At 44.4% G+C, this 18,489-nt stretch overlaps 1 protein-coding gene across 1 annotated transcript in view; it reads left to right on the top strand.

Annotated features, from left to right (window-relative positions):
• The window catches only part of msh3 (mutS homolog 3 (E. coli)), a 119,090-nt gene that overhangs the window by 83,806 nt on the left and 16,795 nt on the right, over window positions 1-18,489 (top strand). The window contains exons 20-21 of the mRNA XM_071402374.1: window positions 1,193-1,350; window positions 15,821-16,007. Of these exons, the coding sequence (XP_071258475.1) occupies window positions 1,193-1,350; window positions 15,821-16,007 (345 nt within the window). The remainder of the gene's footprint in view (window positions 1-1,192; window positions 1,351-15,820; window positions 16,008-18,489) is intronic.

The following is an 18,489-nucleotide window of genomic DNA, read 5'->3' as shown; positions in this document are numbered from 1 at the left end:
AAGCATCCTTCACTCATGCTGCCAAACATACCCTTGTAAAACTGACCATCCTACCAATCCTCGACTTCGGTGATGTCATTTACAAAATAGCCTCCAAAACCCTACTCAATAAATTGGATGCAGTCTATCACAGTGCCATCCGTTTTGTCACCAAAGCCCCATATACTACCAACCACTGCGACCTGTACACTCTCGTTGGCTGGCCCTCGCTTCATACTCGTCGCCAAACCCACTGGCTCCAGGTCATTTACAAAACCCTGCTAGGTAAAGTCCCCCCTTATCTCAGCTCGCTGGTCACCATAGCAGCACCTACCTGTAGCACGCGTTCCAGCAGGTATATCTGTCTGGTCACCCCCAAAACCAATTCTTCCTTTGGCCGCCTCTCCTTGCAGTTCTCTGCTGCCAATGACTGGAACGAACTACAAAAATCTCTGAAACTGGAAACACTTATCTCCCTCACTAGCTTTAAGCACCAGCTGTCAGAGCAGCTCATAGATTACTGCACCTATGGTTATAGCCCATCTATAATTCAGCCCAAACAACTACCTCTTTACCTACTGTATTTATTTATTTATTTTGCTCCTTTGCACCCCATTATTTCTATCTCTACTTTGCACTTTCTTCCACTGCAAACCAACCATTCCAGTGTTTTTTATAAATACTATATTGTATTTACTTCGCCACCATGGCCTTTTTTATATTTGTATTTATTTATATATATATTTTGTTTGCCTTCACCTCCCTTATCTCACCTCACTTGCTCACATTGTATATAGACTTATTTTTCACTGTATTATTGACTGTATGTTTGTTTTACTCCATGTGTAACTATGTGTTGTTGTATGTGTCGAACTGCTTTGCTTTATCTTGGCCAGGTCGCAATTGTAAATGAGAACGTGTTCTCAATTTGCCTACCTGGTTAAATAAAGGTAAAAAAAAAAAAAAGTAATTTAGTTAAGTGCATTTAACCACATATCACGATTCACAAGCATTTTGAATCTATTCAGTTTTGTAAGAAGAAGTGATTGTCACATGATTTTAAAGAGAAAGAAAATGAAAATTAAATATTAGAGTTGTTTTCTCAGCTGCTATGTGTCGGAGGTGGTGGCTTTTAGCTTAGGGGTGTCAATAAATAAAAAAAATAACACCACTTAGCTATTTACACTTTGTCCCCCCCTCTCTGTTTGTTCAGGGTGACGGGAGGAGGACTCTGATAATAACAGGCCCTAACATGGGGGGTAAGAGCTCCTACATCCGCCAGGTGGCGCTAGTCAGCATCATGGCCCAGGTGGGATCATATGTACCAGCTACAGAGGCAAGACTGGGCATCCTGGATGGCATATACACCAGGTACACACACGCACGCACGCACGCACGCACGCACGCACGCACGCACGCACGCACGCACACACACACACACACACACACACACACACACACACACACACACACACACACACACACACACACACACACACACACACACACACACACACACACACACACACACACACACACACACACACACACACATCAGTAAATGTGATTACTGATTGACACATTGTCAGACTGTTGTTGCCCATTATCAACTCATTAGCAACTTAGTTCTGCAATCAACTGTGAGTGGTTCTGGTGGCATTTTTAGCTCCTCAATGGTTGCCAGGTAATATGAGAGAGACCAGAGACTATTCTCCCTCTCAAACACGTGCGCGCACACACACATACACAAGCGAGCGCGTTTCTTTTCACCACTTATGCTACCATGTGAGCAGAGAGAGACTAAAGGAGGTATAAGATTGTTTCTCCTTTTTTCTCTGTTGTTGGGCAAAAGCAGAAAGAATAGTGGCCATGACAACATTAGAGGCACAGCATTGGGATCCATAATAAATACAAATACAGCAGACTTTATTTTTCTCCATCGCTCTCTGTTTTTCTTTCTTTTTCTCTTTGTCTTTCTCTCGTGAAATTAGACTTACGACAATATTGAGTACTGCATGGCCAACACTGCCCCTACCGGAAAGGTACATATTAAAATCGTGTTGGATATATATATACAAATTGCACAATAACACACCTCTACGGATAGTATTGGCCACATAAATGATTACTTTTGTTTTGATATTGTTAACTTCTTATGGCTGCATCCCGCTACCGGGATCGATATGACAGCAGCCAGTGAACAATCTTGTTGTGAACAATCTTGTTGTTAATCCCACCAAAGTGTCCGATTTCAAATATGCTTTTCAGCGAAAGCACTACAAGCGAATTTATAAGCACAGCCATTTTTCCAGCGAAAGATAGCTTTCACAAAAACCAGAAATAGACATAAAATTAATTAATTTATCACTAACCTTTGATTATCTTCATCAGATGACACTCATAGGACTTCATGTTACACAATACATGCATGCTTTGTTTGATAAAGTTCATATTTACAACAAAAGATCTGAGTTTACATTGGCGCGTTACATTCACTAGTTCCAAAAACATCAAGTGATTTTGCATAGCCACATCGTTTCAACAGAAATACTCATCATAAATGTAGATGATAATACAAGTTATACAAATGGAATTATAGATATACCTCTCCTTAATGCAACCGCTGTGTCAGATATCAAAAAAACTTTACGGAAAAAGCAAATCATGCAATAATCGGAGACGGAGCTCAGAACAATAGCCAAATTAGCCGCCATGTTGGGGTAAACAGAAACCAGAAAATACATGATAAATGTTTCCTTACCTTTGAGGAACTTCATCAGAATGCAGTCCTAGGAATCCCAGGTCCACAATAAATGCTTGATTTGTTCGATAATGTCCGTTATTTATGTCCAGTTAGCTACTTTGGTTAGCGCGTTAGCAGTAAACAATTCCAAAGTCACAAAGCGCATCCACTATAACGTGACGAAATGTCCAAAAGTTCCGTAACAGTCAGTAGAAACATGTCAAACGATGTACTGAATTGAATCAATCTTTAGAATGTTGTTAACATACATCTTGAATAACGTTCCAACCGGAGAATTAGATTGACTTCAGAAGAGCCGTGGAACGGAGGTCCTCCTCATGTGAAGGCGCATGTGAAAGCATGGGCAGCTCGTGGCAGTGATTACTCATTCCTGTCTCCTTCGGCCCCCCTTCACATTAGAGTCATCAGACAAAGTTCTATTGACTGTTGACATCTAGTGGAAGCCGTAGGAAGTGAAAACTCATCAATATTTCGCTGTAATTTCAATGAGAGCTTGGTTGAAAATCTTCCAACTCAGAAACAATTCAAACAGGAAGTGGAACTTCTCAGGTTTTTGCCTGCCATATGAGTTATGTTATACTCACAGACATAATTCAAACAGTTTTAGAAACTTCAGAATGTTTTCTATCCAATACGAATAATAATATGCATATATTAGCAACCGGGACTGAGGAGCAGGCAGTTTACTATGGGCACCTCTGTGCACCTTTCATCCAAGCTACTCAATACTGCCCCTGCAGCCATAAGAAGTTAACTTGAGTGCCTGGCAGCCAAACAAACACACATCAGCGTTAGAAGAAGACTTTCCCTAATTCATACAGTACTAATGAACAATCCACGCAAAATGACAATCTTGCGTACTTGCATCAAGTTATAAATTGCGGGGTGCACACATCTACATATTTTTGTTATGCGTAGAGTATAAATTAGGCTTTATGTGGTGTCTCTGTTTGCATGTAATTTGAGTGCACAACATCGACACACTTAGCCGTGTATATAGCCCCGATGACTGCCCACAGTTTTTTGTGTTTTTGTGCATGGCGTACAGGCGTGTGTGTGGTCGTAAAGATGTGATGTTATTGTTATTGTGACAGTCACAATCTCCCGTAATCCTTTTGTGTTCCTCTGCAAGCCGAGTGTGTGTTGGTGTCTACCACAGGTAATGTGTGTGTTACCCGATTTTAACAGTGTGAACGCTATGGTATAGGGAAAACCCCTAATCACCTGCAGATGTTTGTGTGTTTCGCATGTTTAAGCGTGTTAACACAAAGAGAGGGCAATGACGGTAAACGACAGGGTGTGTGTGTGTGTGTGTTTGTAGGTGTGTGTGTGTGTGTGTGTTTGTAGGTGTGGGTGGGTGTGTTTGTAGGTGTGGGTGTATATTTGGGCGTGTGTGTATCTGGGTGTGCTTGTAGGTGTGGCTGGGCGTGTGTCGATTCCTACGCGTGTGTATGTGTGAGAGATGACTGAAAGCGAAAAGGTTGATTCCTACATCCACCTCTGCCAGTCTCATACCTCTCTTTATCTCACACTTTATCTATCAGTTCCTCCATTCGCAAAGCCAGTCATATGTGTATATATTTGTATTTATTATGGATCTCCATTAGCTGCTGCCAAGGCAGCAGCTACTCTTCCTGGGGTCCAGCAAAATGAAGGCTGTTATACATTTTAAAAACATTACAATACATTCATAAAATATTTCACAACATATTACGTGTGGTTCCTCAGGCCTCTACTCTACTACCACATATCTATAACACAAAATCCATGTTAAAAAATCCATGTTATCGTTTCTTTGTATGCGTGTCTATGTTTGTGTTGCTTTACAGTTCCTGCTGTTCCGTAAGGTGTATTTTTTATCTGTTTTATAAATCTAATTTTACTGCTTGCGTCAGTTACTTGATGTGGAATAGAGTTTCATGTAGTCATGGCTCTATGTAGTACTGTGTGCCTCCCATAGTCTGTTCTGGACTTGGGGACTGTGAAGAGACCTCTTGTGGCATGTCTTGTGGGGTATGCATGGGTGTCCGAGCTGTGTGCCAGTAGTTCAAACAGACAGCTTGGTGCATTCAACATGTCACAAATACAAGTAGTGATGAAGTCAATCTCTCCTCCACTTTGAGCCAGGAGAGATTGACATGCTTATTATTAATATTAGCTCTCTGTGTACATTCAAGGGCCAGCCGTGCTGCCCTGTTCTGAACCAATTGCAATTTTCAGGTGCAACAAAACTATGGCCTGTAGCACCTGCCTTGTTAATAGTGCCGTTAAGAATGCTTAGCAGCGCTTTATTATAGACAGACTTCTCCCCATCCTAGCTACTATTGTATCAATATGTTTTAACTATGAAAATATGTTTTGACCAATTTCCACATTATTCATTACAAGATTTAGTTGAGGTTTAGGGTTTAGTGAATGATTTCTCCCAAATACAATGCTTTTAGTTTGTGAAATATTTAGGACTAACGTATTCCTTGCCACCCATTCTGAAACTAACTGCAGCTCTTTGTTAAGTGTTGCTGTCATTTCAATCGCTGTGGTAGCTGATGTGTATAGTGTTCAGTCATCCGCATACATAGACACACTGGCTTTCTATGATTGATAATGTCAAAAGCTGCACTGAAGTCTAACAAAACTATCACGTTTTAAGGTATGACCCAGGTGCAGACAGTGTTGAAGAAACAGAAGTTTATTCTTTAAACAGGGGCAGGCAAACTACAGGTCAAGGCAGGCAGGAGTCAATAATCCAGAGAAGGTGTAAGGCACTGGAACAGCAGGTGGGCTCAGGGTCAGATCAGGCAGATGTTGGTAATCCAGAATAGTGGGGCAAAGGTACAGGATGGCAGGCAGGCTCAGGGTTAGGGATGGCAGAAGTCGGTAATCCAGAATAGTGGGGCAAAGGTACAGGATGGCAGGCAGGGTCAGGGCAGGAAGAAAGTTCAACACCGGGAAAACTAGAAAACAGGAAATATAGACAAGACAGGAGCAAGGGGGTATGATAGGTATGAAAACTGTAAACTGTAAACATGAGACAAAGGACTGTGAGACATGGTTTTAATTCTAGACACAGCCTAGGCGAGGGCCCTCCCGGACATCAGCGTGATGAGGTAGGCTATCATAGAGTGGTCCGAGGGGAAGGAGGACGGCTGCAGCTCCATGACAAGGGAACACTGAGCGAGAAACCCCTGTTCGGTGCCCGACTCTCCATTGAAGCGCTCTGGGGTAGGTAAGCAGGGTTCCCGGGAAACCGGGGTGACGGTGCTGCTACCAGCTGGGTTACTGAGGGGCTTGGAGGTTATCGTCGTGATATGGCTGCCTAGTAGACAACCCACGGAATTGCTCCCGCAATGTGTCCAATGCTAGGTCGTGACGTTAAGCCACGGCCTGGAACCCTTCCATCAGACCGCAAAGCAACTCCTCGTGCCTACCAATGGTGGCTCCTTGGGAGGAGATGTCGTTGCGGAGATGGTCCAAGTCTGCTGTGTCAGTCATAGCCAGTTCGTACTATCAAATTTTAAGGTATGACCCAGGTGCAGTGTTGAAGAAACAAAAGTTTATTCTTTAAATAGGGGCAGGCAAATGACAGGTCAAGGCAGGATGGATTTAAGTTTTTACAATCATTTTCTTAATAGGTGGATGCTTATTAGTAACTGGGATAAGAAATAAAAGTGTCAAGTGTTGCTCGCCATTACACACCATGGACCAACAAATATTATTCACATCAACAACATAGGAATCACTACAAAACTTATTGTATGACCTCTTATACAATATATTAGGCCCAGCCTTTAGAACTTTGGTTTTCCTAGATATGGCTATTATATTGTGATCACTACATCCGATGGATTTGGATACTGCTTTCAAACCAATTTCTGCAGTATTAGTAAAGATATGATCAATACATGTTGATGATTTCATTACCAAGGCTTTTCGGCGAAAGCATAAGATGCTATTATCTGATGATAGCGCAACAGTAAACAAAGAGAGTGTAGCATATTTCAACACTGCAGGCACGACACAAAACGCAGAAATAAAATATAAATCATGCCTTACCTTTGACGAGATTCTTTTGTTGGCACTCCAATATGTCCCATAAACATCACAAATGGTCCTTTTGTTCGATTAATTCCGTCCATATACACTGCTCAAAAAAATAAAGGGAACACTTAAACAACATAATGTAACTCCAAGTCGATCACACTTCTGTGAAATCAAACTGTCCACTTAGGAAGCAACACTGATTGACAATAAATTTCACATGCTGTTGTGCAAATGGAATAGACAACAGGTGGAAATTATAGGCAATTAGCAAGACACCCCCAATAAAGGAGTGGTTCTGCAGGTGGTGACCACAGACCACTTCTCAGTTCCTATGCTTCCTGGCTGATGTGTTGGTCACTTTTGAATGCTGGCGGTGCTTTCACTCTAGTGGTAGCATGAGACGGAGTCTACAACCCACACAAGTGGCTCAGGTAGTGCAGCTCATCCAGGATGGCACATCAATGCGAGCTGTGGCAAGAAGGTTTGCTGTGTCTGTCAGCGTAGTGTCCAGAGCATGGAGGCGCTACCAGGAGACAGGCCAGTACATCAGGAGACGTGGAGGAGGCCGTAGGAGGGCAACAACCCAGCAGCAGGATCGCTACCTCCGCCTTTGTGCAAGGAGTAGCAGGAGGAGCACTGCAAAATGACCTCCAGCAGGCCACAAATGTGCATGTGTCTGCTCAAACGGTCAGAAACAGGCTCCATGAGGGTGGTATGAGGGCCCGACGTCCACAGGTGGGGGTTGTGCTTACAGCCCAACACCATGCAGGACGTTTGGCATTTGCCAGAGAACACCAAGATTGGCAAATTCGCCACTGGCGCCCTGTGCTCTTCACAGATGAAAGCAGGTTCACACTGAGCACATGTGACAGACGTGACAGAGTCTGGAGATGCCGTGGAGAACGTTCTGCTGCCTGCAATATCCTCCAGCATGACCGGTTTGGCGGTGGGTCAGTCATGGTGTGGGGTGGCATTTCTTTGGGGGGCCGCACAGCCCTCCATGTGCTCCCCACCCCACCATAGTCACTACCCGCTTTCGTAGCCTCCTCCAAATGACCACCCTCCAACTTAACCCCACCGGATTAAGGGGCAGCACCGGACTAAGTGGCAGCACCGGACTAAGGGGCAGCACCGGACTAAGGGGCAGCACCGGACTAAGGGGCAGCACCGGACTAAGGGGCAGCACCGGACTAAGGGGCAGCACCAGGATAAGGGGCAGCACCAGGATAAGGGGACGCACCAGGATAAGGGGCAGCACCAGGATAAGGGGCAGCACCAGGATAAGGGGCAGCACCAGGCTAAGGGGCAGCACCAGGCTAAGGGGCAGCACCGGACTAAATGGCGGATCCTGGCTGGCTGGCTCTGGCGGATCCTGGCTGGCTGGCGGATCCTGGCTGGACGGCTCTGGCGGATCCTGGCTGGACAGCTCTGGCGGATCCTGGCTGGACGGCTCTGGCGGATCCTGGCTGGACGGCTCATGGCTGGCTGACGGATCTGGCTGCTCATGGCTGGCTGACGGATCTGGCTGCTCATGGCTGGCTGACGGATCTGGCTGCTCATGGCTGGCTGACGGATCTGGCTGCTCATGGCTGGCGGAAGGCTCTGGCTGCTCATGGCTGGCGGAAGGCTCTGGCTGCTCATGGCTGGCGGAAGGTTCTGGCTGATCCTGTCTGGCGGAAGGCTCTGGCTGATCCTGTCTGGCGGAAGGCTCTGGCTGATCCTGTCTGGCGGAAGGCTCTAGCGGCTCCTGTCTGGCGGACGGCTCTGAAGGCTCATGGCAGACGGGCGGCTTTGCAGGCTCATGGCAGACGGGCGGCTTTGCAGGCTCAGTACAGACGGGCGGCTTTGAATACTCAGTACAGACGGGCAGTTCTGCTTGGCAGACGGACAGTTCAGACGGCGTTGGGCAGACGGGCAGTTCAGGCGCCGTTGGGCAGACGGGCAGTTCAAGCGCCGTTGGGCAGACGGGCAGTTCAGGCGCCGTTGGGCAGACGGGCAGTTCAGGCGCCGTTGGGCAGACGGGCAGTTCAGGCACCGTTGGGCAGACGGCCAGTTCAGGCACCGTTGGGCAGACGGCAGACTCTGGCCGGCTGAGACGCACTGTAGGCCTGGTGCGTGGTGCCGGAACTGGAGGTATCGGGCTGAGGACACGCATCTCAGGGCTAGTGCGGGGAGAGGGAACAGGGCTTGCTGGACCCTGGGGACGCACATTAGGCCTAGTGCGTGGTGCCGGAACTGGTGGTACCGGGCTGAGGACACGCATCTCAGGGCTAGTGCGGGGAGCAGCAACAGGACACACAGGACTCTGGGGACACACAGGAGGCTTGGTGCGTGGTGTAGGCACTGTCTTCACCAGACGGCTAGCACGCTCCTCAGGACGAGTATGGAGAGCTGTTCCCGGTGACATTAACTCACCAACACGTTCATTCGGACGGATGCTGTGCCTCATGCACCAAACCAGTACATCCCTCATAACTCTCTCCTCCAATTTCTCCATTAACTCCTTTACTGTCTCTGCTTCGCTCACCTCCAAATCCGCCCTCACCGGCTCCCTACGGTAAGCAGGAGGAGTTGGCTCACGTCTCCCGACTGACCCAACTAAACTACCCGAGAGCCCCCCCCCCCAAGAAATTTTGGGGTTTGACTTACGGGCTTCCAGCCTTGTTTCCGTGCTGCCTCCTCATATCGCCGCCTCTCTGCTTTCGCTGCCTCCAGCTCAGCTTTGGGGCGGCGATAATCTCCTGGTTGAGCCCAGGGTCCCTTTCCGTCCAATATTTCCTCCCAAGTCCACGAGTCCTGGTTCCTCTCACGCTGCTTGATCCATGGTTGGTGGGTAATTCTGTCACGATCGTCTTGAGGTGAAAGAGTGGACCAAGGCGCAGCGTGTGCAAAATACATCTTCTTTTATTAGAAGATAGGAAAAACACGAAAACGAGCACTATACACAAAACAAACCAAACAACAAAAGACCGTGAAGCTAAATGACGTAAGTGCATGGACAAGCAACAAACGTTCAACATAGACAATTACCCACAAACACATGATGCCCATGGCTGCCTTAAATATGGCTCCCAATTAGAGACAATAAACCACAGCTGTCTCTAATTGAGAACCAATCTAGGCAGCCATCGACATACAAACACCTAGACCAGACATATCCCCATTAAACCTACAAACCCCTAGACAAACCAACACACATACTTCACCATGTCACACCCTGACCTAACTAAAATAATAATGACAACACAGATAACTAAGGCCAGGGTGTGACATGTATATCCAAATTGTCCATTTATTTGGCGCGGTTGATCCAGAAAAAAACATCTTCCAATTTGCGCAAAGTCACTACAAAATATATAAAAAATTACCTCTAAACTTTGCCAAAACATTTCAAACTACTTTTGTAATACAACTAAAGGTATTTGTAAACGTTAATAATCGATCAAATTGAAGACTGGTCTATCTGTTTTCAATACAGGAGATCAACAAACTAACGCTACTTTTCTAGTCTTGCGCAACTCTCAAACAGTACACATGACATTACACTGTTTCCAGGTGGCCTGACTTCTTCATTGCACAAAGGAATAACCTCAACCTATTTCCAAAGAGTGGTGACATCCAGTGGAAGCGGTAGGAACTGAAAACAGGGTGATTAGAAATCCAGTATTCCAATGAAAACTCATTGAACAGACAGTGACTTAAAAAAAAAAGAAATTATGGTTAGTCCTCGGGGTTTTGCCTGCTACATAAGTTCTGTTATACTTACAGACATGATTCAAACAGTTTTATAAACTTCAGAGTGTTTTCTATCCAAATCTACTAATAATATGCATATCTTATATTCTGGGGATGAGTAGAAGGAAGTTGAAACTGGGCACGCTATTTATCCAATAGTGAATTTGCTGCCCCCTATCCTAGAGAAGTTAAGAAAATGACTGTAAAAACTGTTATATCCCCTTGGATTGATGAGACATTGAAAAATTGTATGGTTGAGAGGGATGAGGCAAAAGCTATGGCAACTAAGTCTGGCAGCCCAGCTGATTGGCAAACGTACTGCAAATTAAGAAATCATGTGACTAAACTAAATAAAAATAAACCACACTATGAATCAAAGATAAATTATGTAAAGAATGATAGTAAAAAGCTTTGGGGCACCTTAAATTAAATTTTGGGGAAAAAAGCCAAATCGGCTCCTTCATTTATGAATGATGGCTCACTCATCACAAAGCCCACTGATATTGCAAACTCCTTTAATGACTATTTCATTGGCAAGATAAGCAAACTTAGGGATGACATGCCAGCAACAAACGCTTACACTACACATCCAAGTATATCGGACCAAATTATGAAAGACAAGAATTGTACTTTTGAATTCCGTAAAGTCAGTATGGAAGAGGTGAAAAAATTATTGTTGCCTATCAACAATGACAAGCCACCGGGGTCTGACAATCTAGATGGAAAATGACTGAGGATAATAGCAGACAATATTGCCACTCCTATTTGCCACATCTTCAATTTAAGCCTACTAGAGAGCGTGTGCCCTCAGGCCTGGAGGGAAGCTAAGGAATAATATAGCCCCCTTTACTGACTCAAATAGCCGACCAATCTGCCTGTTACCAACCTTTAGTAAACTTCTGGGGAAAAATTGGTTTGACCAGATACAATGCTGTTTCACAGTAAACAAACCGACAGAACAGAATTTCAGCATGCTTATAGGGAAGGATCCTCAACAATCACAGCACTTACACAAATGACTGATGATTGACGATAAAATTATTGTGGGGGCTGTCTTGTTAGACTTCAGTGCAGCTTTTGACATTATCGATCATAGTCTGCTGCTGGAAAAAGTATGTGTTATGGCTTTACACCCCCTGCTATAATGTAGATAAAGAGTTACTTGTCTAACAGAACACAGAGGGTGTTATTTAATGGACGCCTCTCAAATATAATCCAGTTAGAATCAGGAATTCCCCAGGGTAGCTGTTTAGGCCCCTTGCTTTTTTCAATTTTTATTAACGACATGCCACTGAGTAAAGCCAGAGTGTCTATGTATGTGGATGACTCAACACTATACACGTCAGCTACTACAGCGACTGAAATGATTGCAACACTCAACAAAGAGCTGCAGTTAGTTTCAGCGTGGGTGGCAAGGAAGAAGTTATCTCTAAATATTTCTAAAACTTAAAGCATTGTATTTGGAACAAAACACTCACTGAACCCTAAACTTAAACTAAATATTGTAATAAATAATGTGGAAATTATGCAAGTTGAGATGATTAAACTGCTTGTAGTAACCCTAGATTGTGAACTGTCATGGTCAAAACATATTGATGCAGTAGTAGCTAAGATGGGGAGAAGTCTGTCTATAATATAGCAATGCTCTGCCTTCTTAACAACACTATCAACAAGGCTATCAACAAGGCAGGTCCTACAGGCCATTGTTTTGTCGCACCTGGACTACTGTTCAGTCGTGTGGTCAGGTGCCACAAAATTGCAATTGGCTCAGAACAGGGCAGCACGGCTGGCCCTTGAATGTACACAGAGAGCTAATATTAATAATATGCATGTCAATCTCTCCTGGCTGAAAGTGGAGGAGAGATTGACTTCATCACTACTTTTATTTTTGATAGGTATTGACACGTTGAATGCACCGAGCTGTCTGTCTAAACTACTGGCACACAGCTAAACTACTGGCACACGGACACCCATGCATACCCCACAAGACATGCCACAAGAGGTCTCTTCACAGTCCCCAAGTCCAGAACAGACTATGGGAGGCACACAGTACTACATAGAGCCATGACTACATGGAACTCTATTCCACATCAAGTAACTGACGCAAGCAGTAAAATCTGATTTAAAAAACAGATAAAAGAATACCTTATGGATCAGCGGGGACTGTGAAGCAACACAAACATTGGCACAGACACATGCACACACACACACAAACACACACACACACACACACACACACACACACACACACACACACACACACACACACACACACACACACACACACACACACACACACACACACACCATAACATACGCACATTTACATACACATTTAGTACTGTAGATATGTGGTAGTGGTGGAGTAGGGGCCTGAGGGCACACAGTATGTTGTAAAATCTGTGAATGTATTGTAATGTTTTTAAAATTGTATAAACTGCCTTCATTTTGCTGGACCCCAGGAAGAGTAGCTGCTGCTTTGGCATGTGGATCGCTCCTCTGAGCGCCACTTTGGCTAATTTACAGGCAGAGAGAGAGTGTGTGTGTGTGTGTGTGTGTGTGTGTGTGTGTGTGTGTGTGTGTGTGTGTGTGTGTGTGTGTGTGTGTGTGTGTGTGTGTGTTGTGGGCGTAAAGAACAGTACAGTTTTTCGTAGGGTATAAAAGGCTATCTATGTACTACGGCTGTAGATCATAGCTCTGCCAGTCTTTAAAGCACAGCAATGCTTGTAGTATGAGGGTCTCTCTGATGCTTTTTCTCTTCCCGCTCTCTTTTTCTCCCCATTTCTCTCCCCCTCTGTTCTGAAGTACTGCCCTGTAGAAGTAGCTGATGTTTCCTCTAGTACCAACACTCACATGTTCCCACTTTTCTTCTTCTCTTTCTCTCTCCTACATTCCTTTCTCATTCTCTCTCTCCTAGACTATAAATAAGATATGCTGTATGGCCATTTACAATTAAGTATTTTGGAGAGAGGGAGAAAGATTATGCTTTATCTGGATAATAAACTCATGAATATACACTCCTCTGAGATGACTGAAAGAGAAAAGGTAGATTCCCCCATCCTCCTCTGCCAGTCTCATCCCTCTCTTTATCTCACACTTTGTGTGTGTGTGTGTTGAAAAGGACAGAGAGAATGCTATTTTAGTTAGGGAGATGAGATGACATCATCTGTTTCCTCCTCAACAGAGTTCACCAGAGTGTTCCCTTGGTTGGAGAGTGTGTATGTGTCTCGTTGTTTGTGCGTTCATGGCTGATGGTATTTGAGTGCTGATGGACATATTGAATCTGAAGGTTATGGAGCATATTTTCTCTTTTCCTCACTGTTGTTATGGAAACCGCAGAGGAAATGAAATGTAGAAAGCTGTTTGAAAAGGACCTTACTTCGACCGTACATTCAAACCAGCCATTACTATTTGTTCTCTGATGTCTCCTATCTCCTCTTCTCTGTTTTCATGTCATATATTATGTCAAAATGGTTTTCATGTCTTGATTCTGCAGTCTGTATTGTAGCATCTCTCTGACGCAGTGCTTTAGATGCAGCCTGCATGGACTTTGAGCATCAGAAGATCCACACGTAGTCAATCCCTTAGCAGCAGAAACACGATAGACTAGTCTCTCCAGGATTTTGTGATCAATTAAATAAATCAACAATTTCCCGCATTTTATGCAGATTTGAAAAATCACCGCACTATTACCGGTTGACAAGTAGCCTGGCGGTTAGAGAGGTGAGCCATCAACCCTCAAATATAATACAAAAATGTTGTGAAATGCTGGAGGGACTGATAGACCTCTGTTTCTAAAGACAGTTTAGTAGTAGGGATGATTGATCCCAGAGTGAGGATAAACTTACTCCAGAGGTAACAGACCCCTTCAATCTATGTAGACTTTAAGGGTCTGTTTCTGTGACACAGATTCTGCCTAATCCTGGACTAAAAAAGCATTTTCAGCTGAGATTCTACATTGAGTCTGCTTTTAAGACTAGGCTTAATCTGTGGCTGGGAAACCATTCTTCAATGTACTCTCTATTGAAAGTGTTTTTAGTCCACGAGTAGGCTCATCATGGTCCATTCACCCATACCTAGCCCTGAATGTTTCATAGCTGGATTGACGGGGATGTTTTGTGTGAAGGGCATGGTTGTTGTGTAAAGGGCAAGTCTTCCAATGTTCCACTGGCGTCTGTTCTGTTGGAAGTGTGGACAGAGGTGGCATGGAATGGCTTTCGGGTGGGTGGGTGGCAGAGCACGGCATGGAGGGTCCTACAACCCATCTGGCTTCGCTTAGACTCTGAGTTTTCACTGGCAAACTGCCTCTATTCTGGAGGCCTAATCAAGAGAATAAATAATTAAATAATGGAGGAAGTGAAACAGAATAAATAAAGGAATGAATGCGTACAGCGAATCAGCAGAAAATCACTCCCTAAACGAGAGGAAACTCCAAGACAGCCATGATGTCCACAGATGCTTATGGTCTGGTGAAACGCAGATAACAGCTCCTTATTTTGTGAGTGAGTGCCAGTCCGTACAGCCACAGAATATGAAAGTATCCAAAATATTAGTTTCATTGTTTTATTTAGAAATATAAGACCACACAGTTTGCTCTGGCATGTTATCTACATGGCATCACTGAGCCAGCTGAATAGCCTATTATTATTTTTATTTATGAATTGGAAAGCCGAATACGAGCCAGGCCTAATCGCCCAACATCAGTGCCCGACCTCACTAATGCTTATTTGGCTGAATGGAAGCAAGTCCCTACAGCAATGTTCCAACATCTAGTGGAATTCCTTCCCAGAAGAGTGGGGGCTGTTATAGCAGCAAAGGGGGGACTGACTCCATATCAATGCCCATGATTTTGGAATCAGATGTTCGACGAGCAGGTGTCCACGTACTTTTGGTCATGTAATGTACCTGTGTGTGTCCCCCTCTCAATCCCTCTCTTTTCTCTCTTCTCGGTTCAGTTTTTGTGCTGTGAGTTGAGTTGAGTCAGAGTCTGTAGGAGGGGGTTCAAGATTGTGCAAGGAGATTGTGTGTTGTTATTAATGGACAGTAGGCTATTGGTGTCACACAGGTCCAACAAGTATAGGTATTAGTACAAATACAAACTGTTCTGTCTTTTCACTGCCTTGTGAACACACTCACACACACACAAACACCCTAAAGCTGTGTTCCTCCTCTCTGCCTGTAAAATGTAGAAATAAAATGAGTAGACACGTTTCATTTAAAAATTCTTCTCTCCTGTGTGTTATTGGTCTGTAGGATGGGAACGTCTGAAATCATAATTAATGTGTGTGTGTGTGTTGGTAGAATGGGGGCGTCTGACAGCATCTATAAGGGCCGGAGCACATTCATGGAGGAGCTGACGGAAGCCTCGGAAATTGTCACCCGGGCAACCGAGAGGTCATTGGTCATCCTGGACGAGTTGGGGCGGGGCACCAGCACCCACGACGGGACAGCTATCGCCTATGCTGCTCTGGAGTACTTCATCAGAGATGTGAGTGTGTGTGTGTGCATGCATGCATCTGTATGTCATCCTATTATCCTATCCTAGTCGTTGAATGAGCATACTTCCACAACAAGACTCCTTTTTTTTGCTTTAGATACAATTACGACGTAATATTGTGGCACCCTTGCACATTTTTTCTTCTAAAATAAGTAGAAATATATCTATATTTTTTTCTTTATTTAACTAGGCAAGTCAGTTAAGAACAAATTCTTATTTACAATGATGGCCTACCGGGGTGAGTGGGTTAACTGCCTTGTTCAGGGGCAGAACGACAGATGTTTACCTTGTCTGCTCTGGGATTCGATCCAGCAACCTTTCGGTTACTGGCCTAATGCTCTAACCACCCCGCTACCTGTAATTGGATTTTCAACATTACAGAACCAATTGTTTTTTATAGAATTTACAATTTAAATTTGGAAAATAAAAACAAATGGTATTGGTAGAATTATTGGCACCCCTGAGCTAGTACTTGATTACATAGCCCTTGGACCAACACTGTGTGCTTTTTATGTGTGTTTGGGGTTGTTGTCCTGCTGAGAGACCCACGAAATTCAAAGGAGACCCAGTTTTTGGACTGGGTTTTGGAATGGGTTGAACATTGCAATCCAAAACACCTTGATAATCTGTTGGTTTCATGTCTTGCTTATGTTCAAGGCCCCCAGTACCAGAGGCACCAAAGTAACCCCACAGCATTATCAAACCTCCCCAATGTTTGATTGTAAGGAGGGTGTTATTTTCTTCACTATAGTTACTTCACTTGACTGTAAGTGTAAAGGCCAAAACACACCGTGCTGATGAACGGTAAAAAGCACTGGGTGGCCATCCTATCTTCTCTGACCAGCGGTCATTTTCTGTTCAATCTTGACGAATCTACATGTTAAATCACCACACACATGGTGATTGCGAACACTGCAGCCACCCACTGCTTTTAGACGTTCGTCGGCACGGTGTGTTCTGGCCTTCCTGACATATGTCTCCCTGGCTCCACTGGTAACATAGTGCTATATACACTTTTCAATACACACACACCTCCCTCCCCCTGTACCCCATAGAGCTGAGTCAACACCTCCAGTGGGGTTTGATGTCAGACGCCATCCAAATCACTAAGTTATGGCCTACAATAAAGCTTATTGGTGATGTGTGTGGGTGTTTTGTGTGTGTGTGTGTGTGTGTGTGTGTGTCTGTGTCTGTGTGTCTGTGTCTGTGTCTGTGTCTGTGTGTGTGTCTGTGAGTGAGTGTGAGTGAGTGTGAGTGTGAGCGCGCTGTGATAGTTTGTTTTCCATACGTAGAGTAGGCCCTAGAGAGAGACTGGGAGCTAGAAGAGGGAGTATAATTGGGGGAGGTAGAATTGATCTATAATGCTAATATAATGGAGCTGCTCGTTAGTGTTTGTGTGTGTGTGGGAGAGGATCTTACATCACCTCTGCTTCAGGAACTGCAATTTATTTATTTGTTTTAAAAGGAGGAGGGGAGAATCGATCCAAATAGGAGGTAGCGAGAAGAGGAAGGCAGATGCATAAAGAGCAGGAGCGTAGACATGTAGATATAGGATTGTGGAGAGTAGCGAAGTTACCTGATGTCCCTCAGGACTCCTCTGGATGTTGTTGCAAATTGTTGCTGGTTTGACTCTTAAGTGACTGAACAGTGGCTTGTTACCTGATCTGTGTGTGCTCTCGAATGTGGGTGCGTGCAACTGCATGTTACATGTTACATGTTATCTGCCTTGCAGGTCTCATTTAGTTCCATCTGGACTCCACCGCTCCAGGGGGAATATATATTTATCAGCGCACATTCAGGTCTTGGGGGAATGAGCTTATTGGTGCACATGGGGGATCTTGTTTAGCAGAATCTACAGTGGTGAGGAATCACCCACCATATGTTTACTAGCTGGAAAGTTGATGGAGCTGGAGAGAAATGGGCCCCTGTGTGCAGCTCTATAATAAGTCTCACACTGGCTGTAAAAGCTGTGTTGTTGTCGACCTCTGCGCACACATCCAATCAAGGTTTTACTATGTGGTTGTTGTTTCACCTTCCTCAATTGAATGTGCTTATTGTCCCTCTGGATTGGAGCGTCTGCTAAATGCCTCAAATATATTCATCTAAATGCAATCAAGCTCAGTTGGTCAATTAGCTTTTATGTTTATTTCTATTTCATCTCATTCATATCACAGAAAACGCTGGCCTCGTTTTAGATTTGAAGAATTAATTAACACTACCATGACTGAATTCAAACGTAAGTTAGTTTCTGTGTGTGGTTTGATGTCGGTGTCTCAGGTGTGTTTTTGCAGGTAGGAAGAGTTAGACCAATTATTCTGACAATTAGCTTTAGCCGACTGGTGTGCGACCAAGGCAAAGTTGGTTTGACTTTGGATAGCCTATCTCTGGGGGTAGTTAGGGACCGTCAATAGATTACACAATGTAATTGAGACAATATTTTTATGTTCACATAAAAGTTTATTGCTTGCGTACA

Source organism: Salvelinus alpinus, chromosome 5, assembly GCF_045679555.1.
Source record: "Salvelinus alpinus chromosome 5, SLU_Salpinus.1, whole genome shotgun sequence".
NCBI classification, from domain to species: domain Eukaryota; kingdom Metazoa; phylum Chordata; class Actinopteri; order Salmoniformes; family Salmonidae; genus Salvelinus; species Salvelinus alpinus.
The sequence above is the reverse complement of the archived record's forward strand: the minus strand, read 5'-3'. Positions and strand labels throughout refer to the sequence as shown.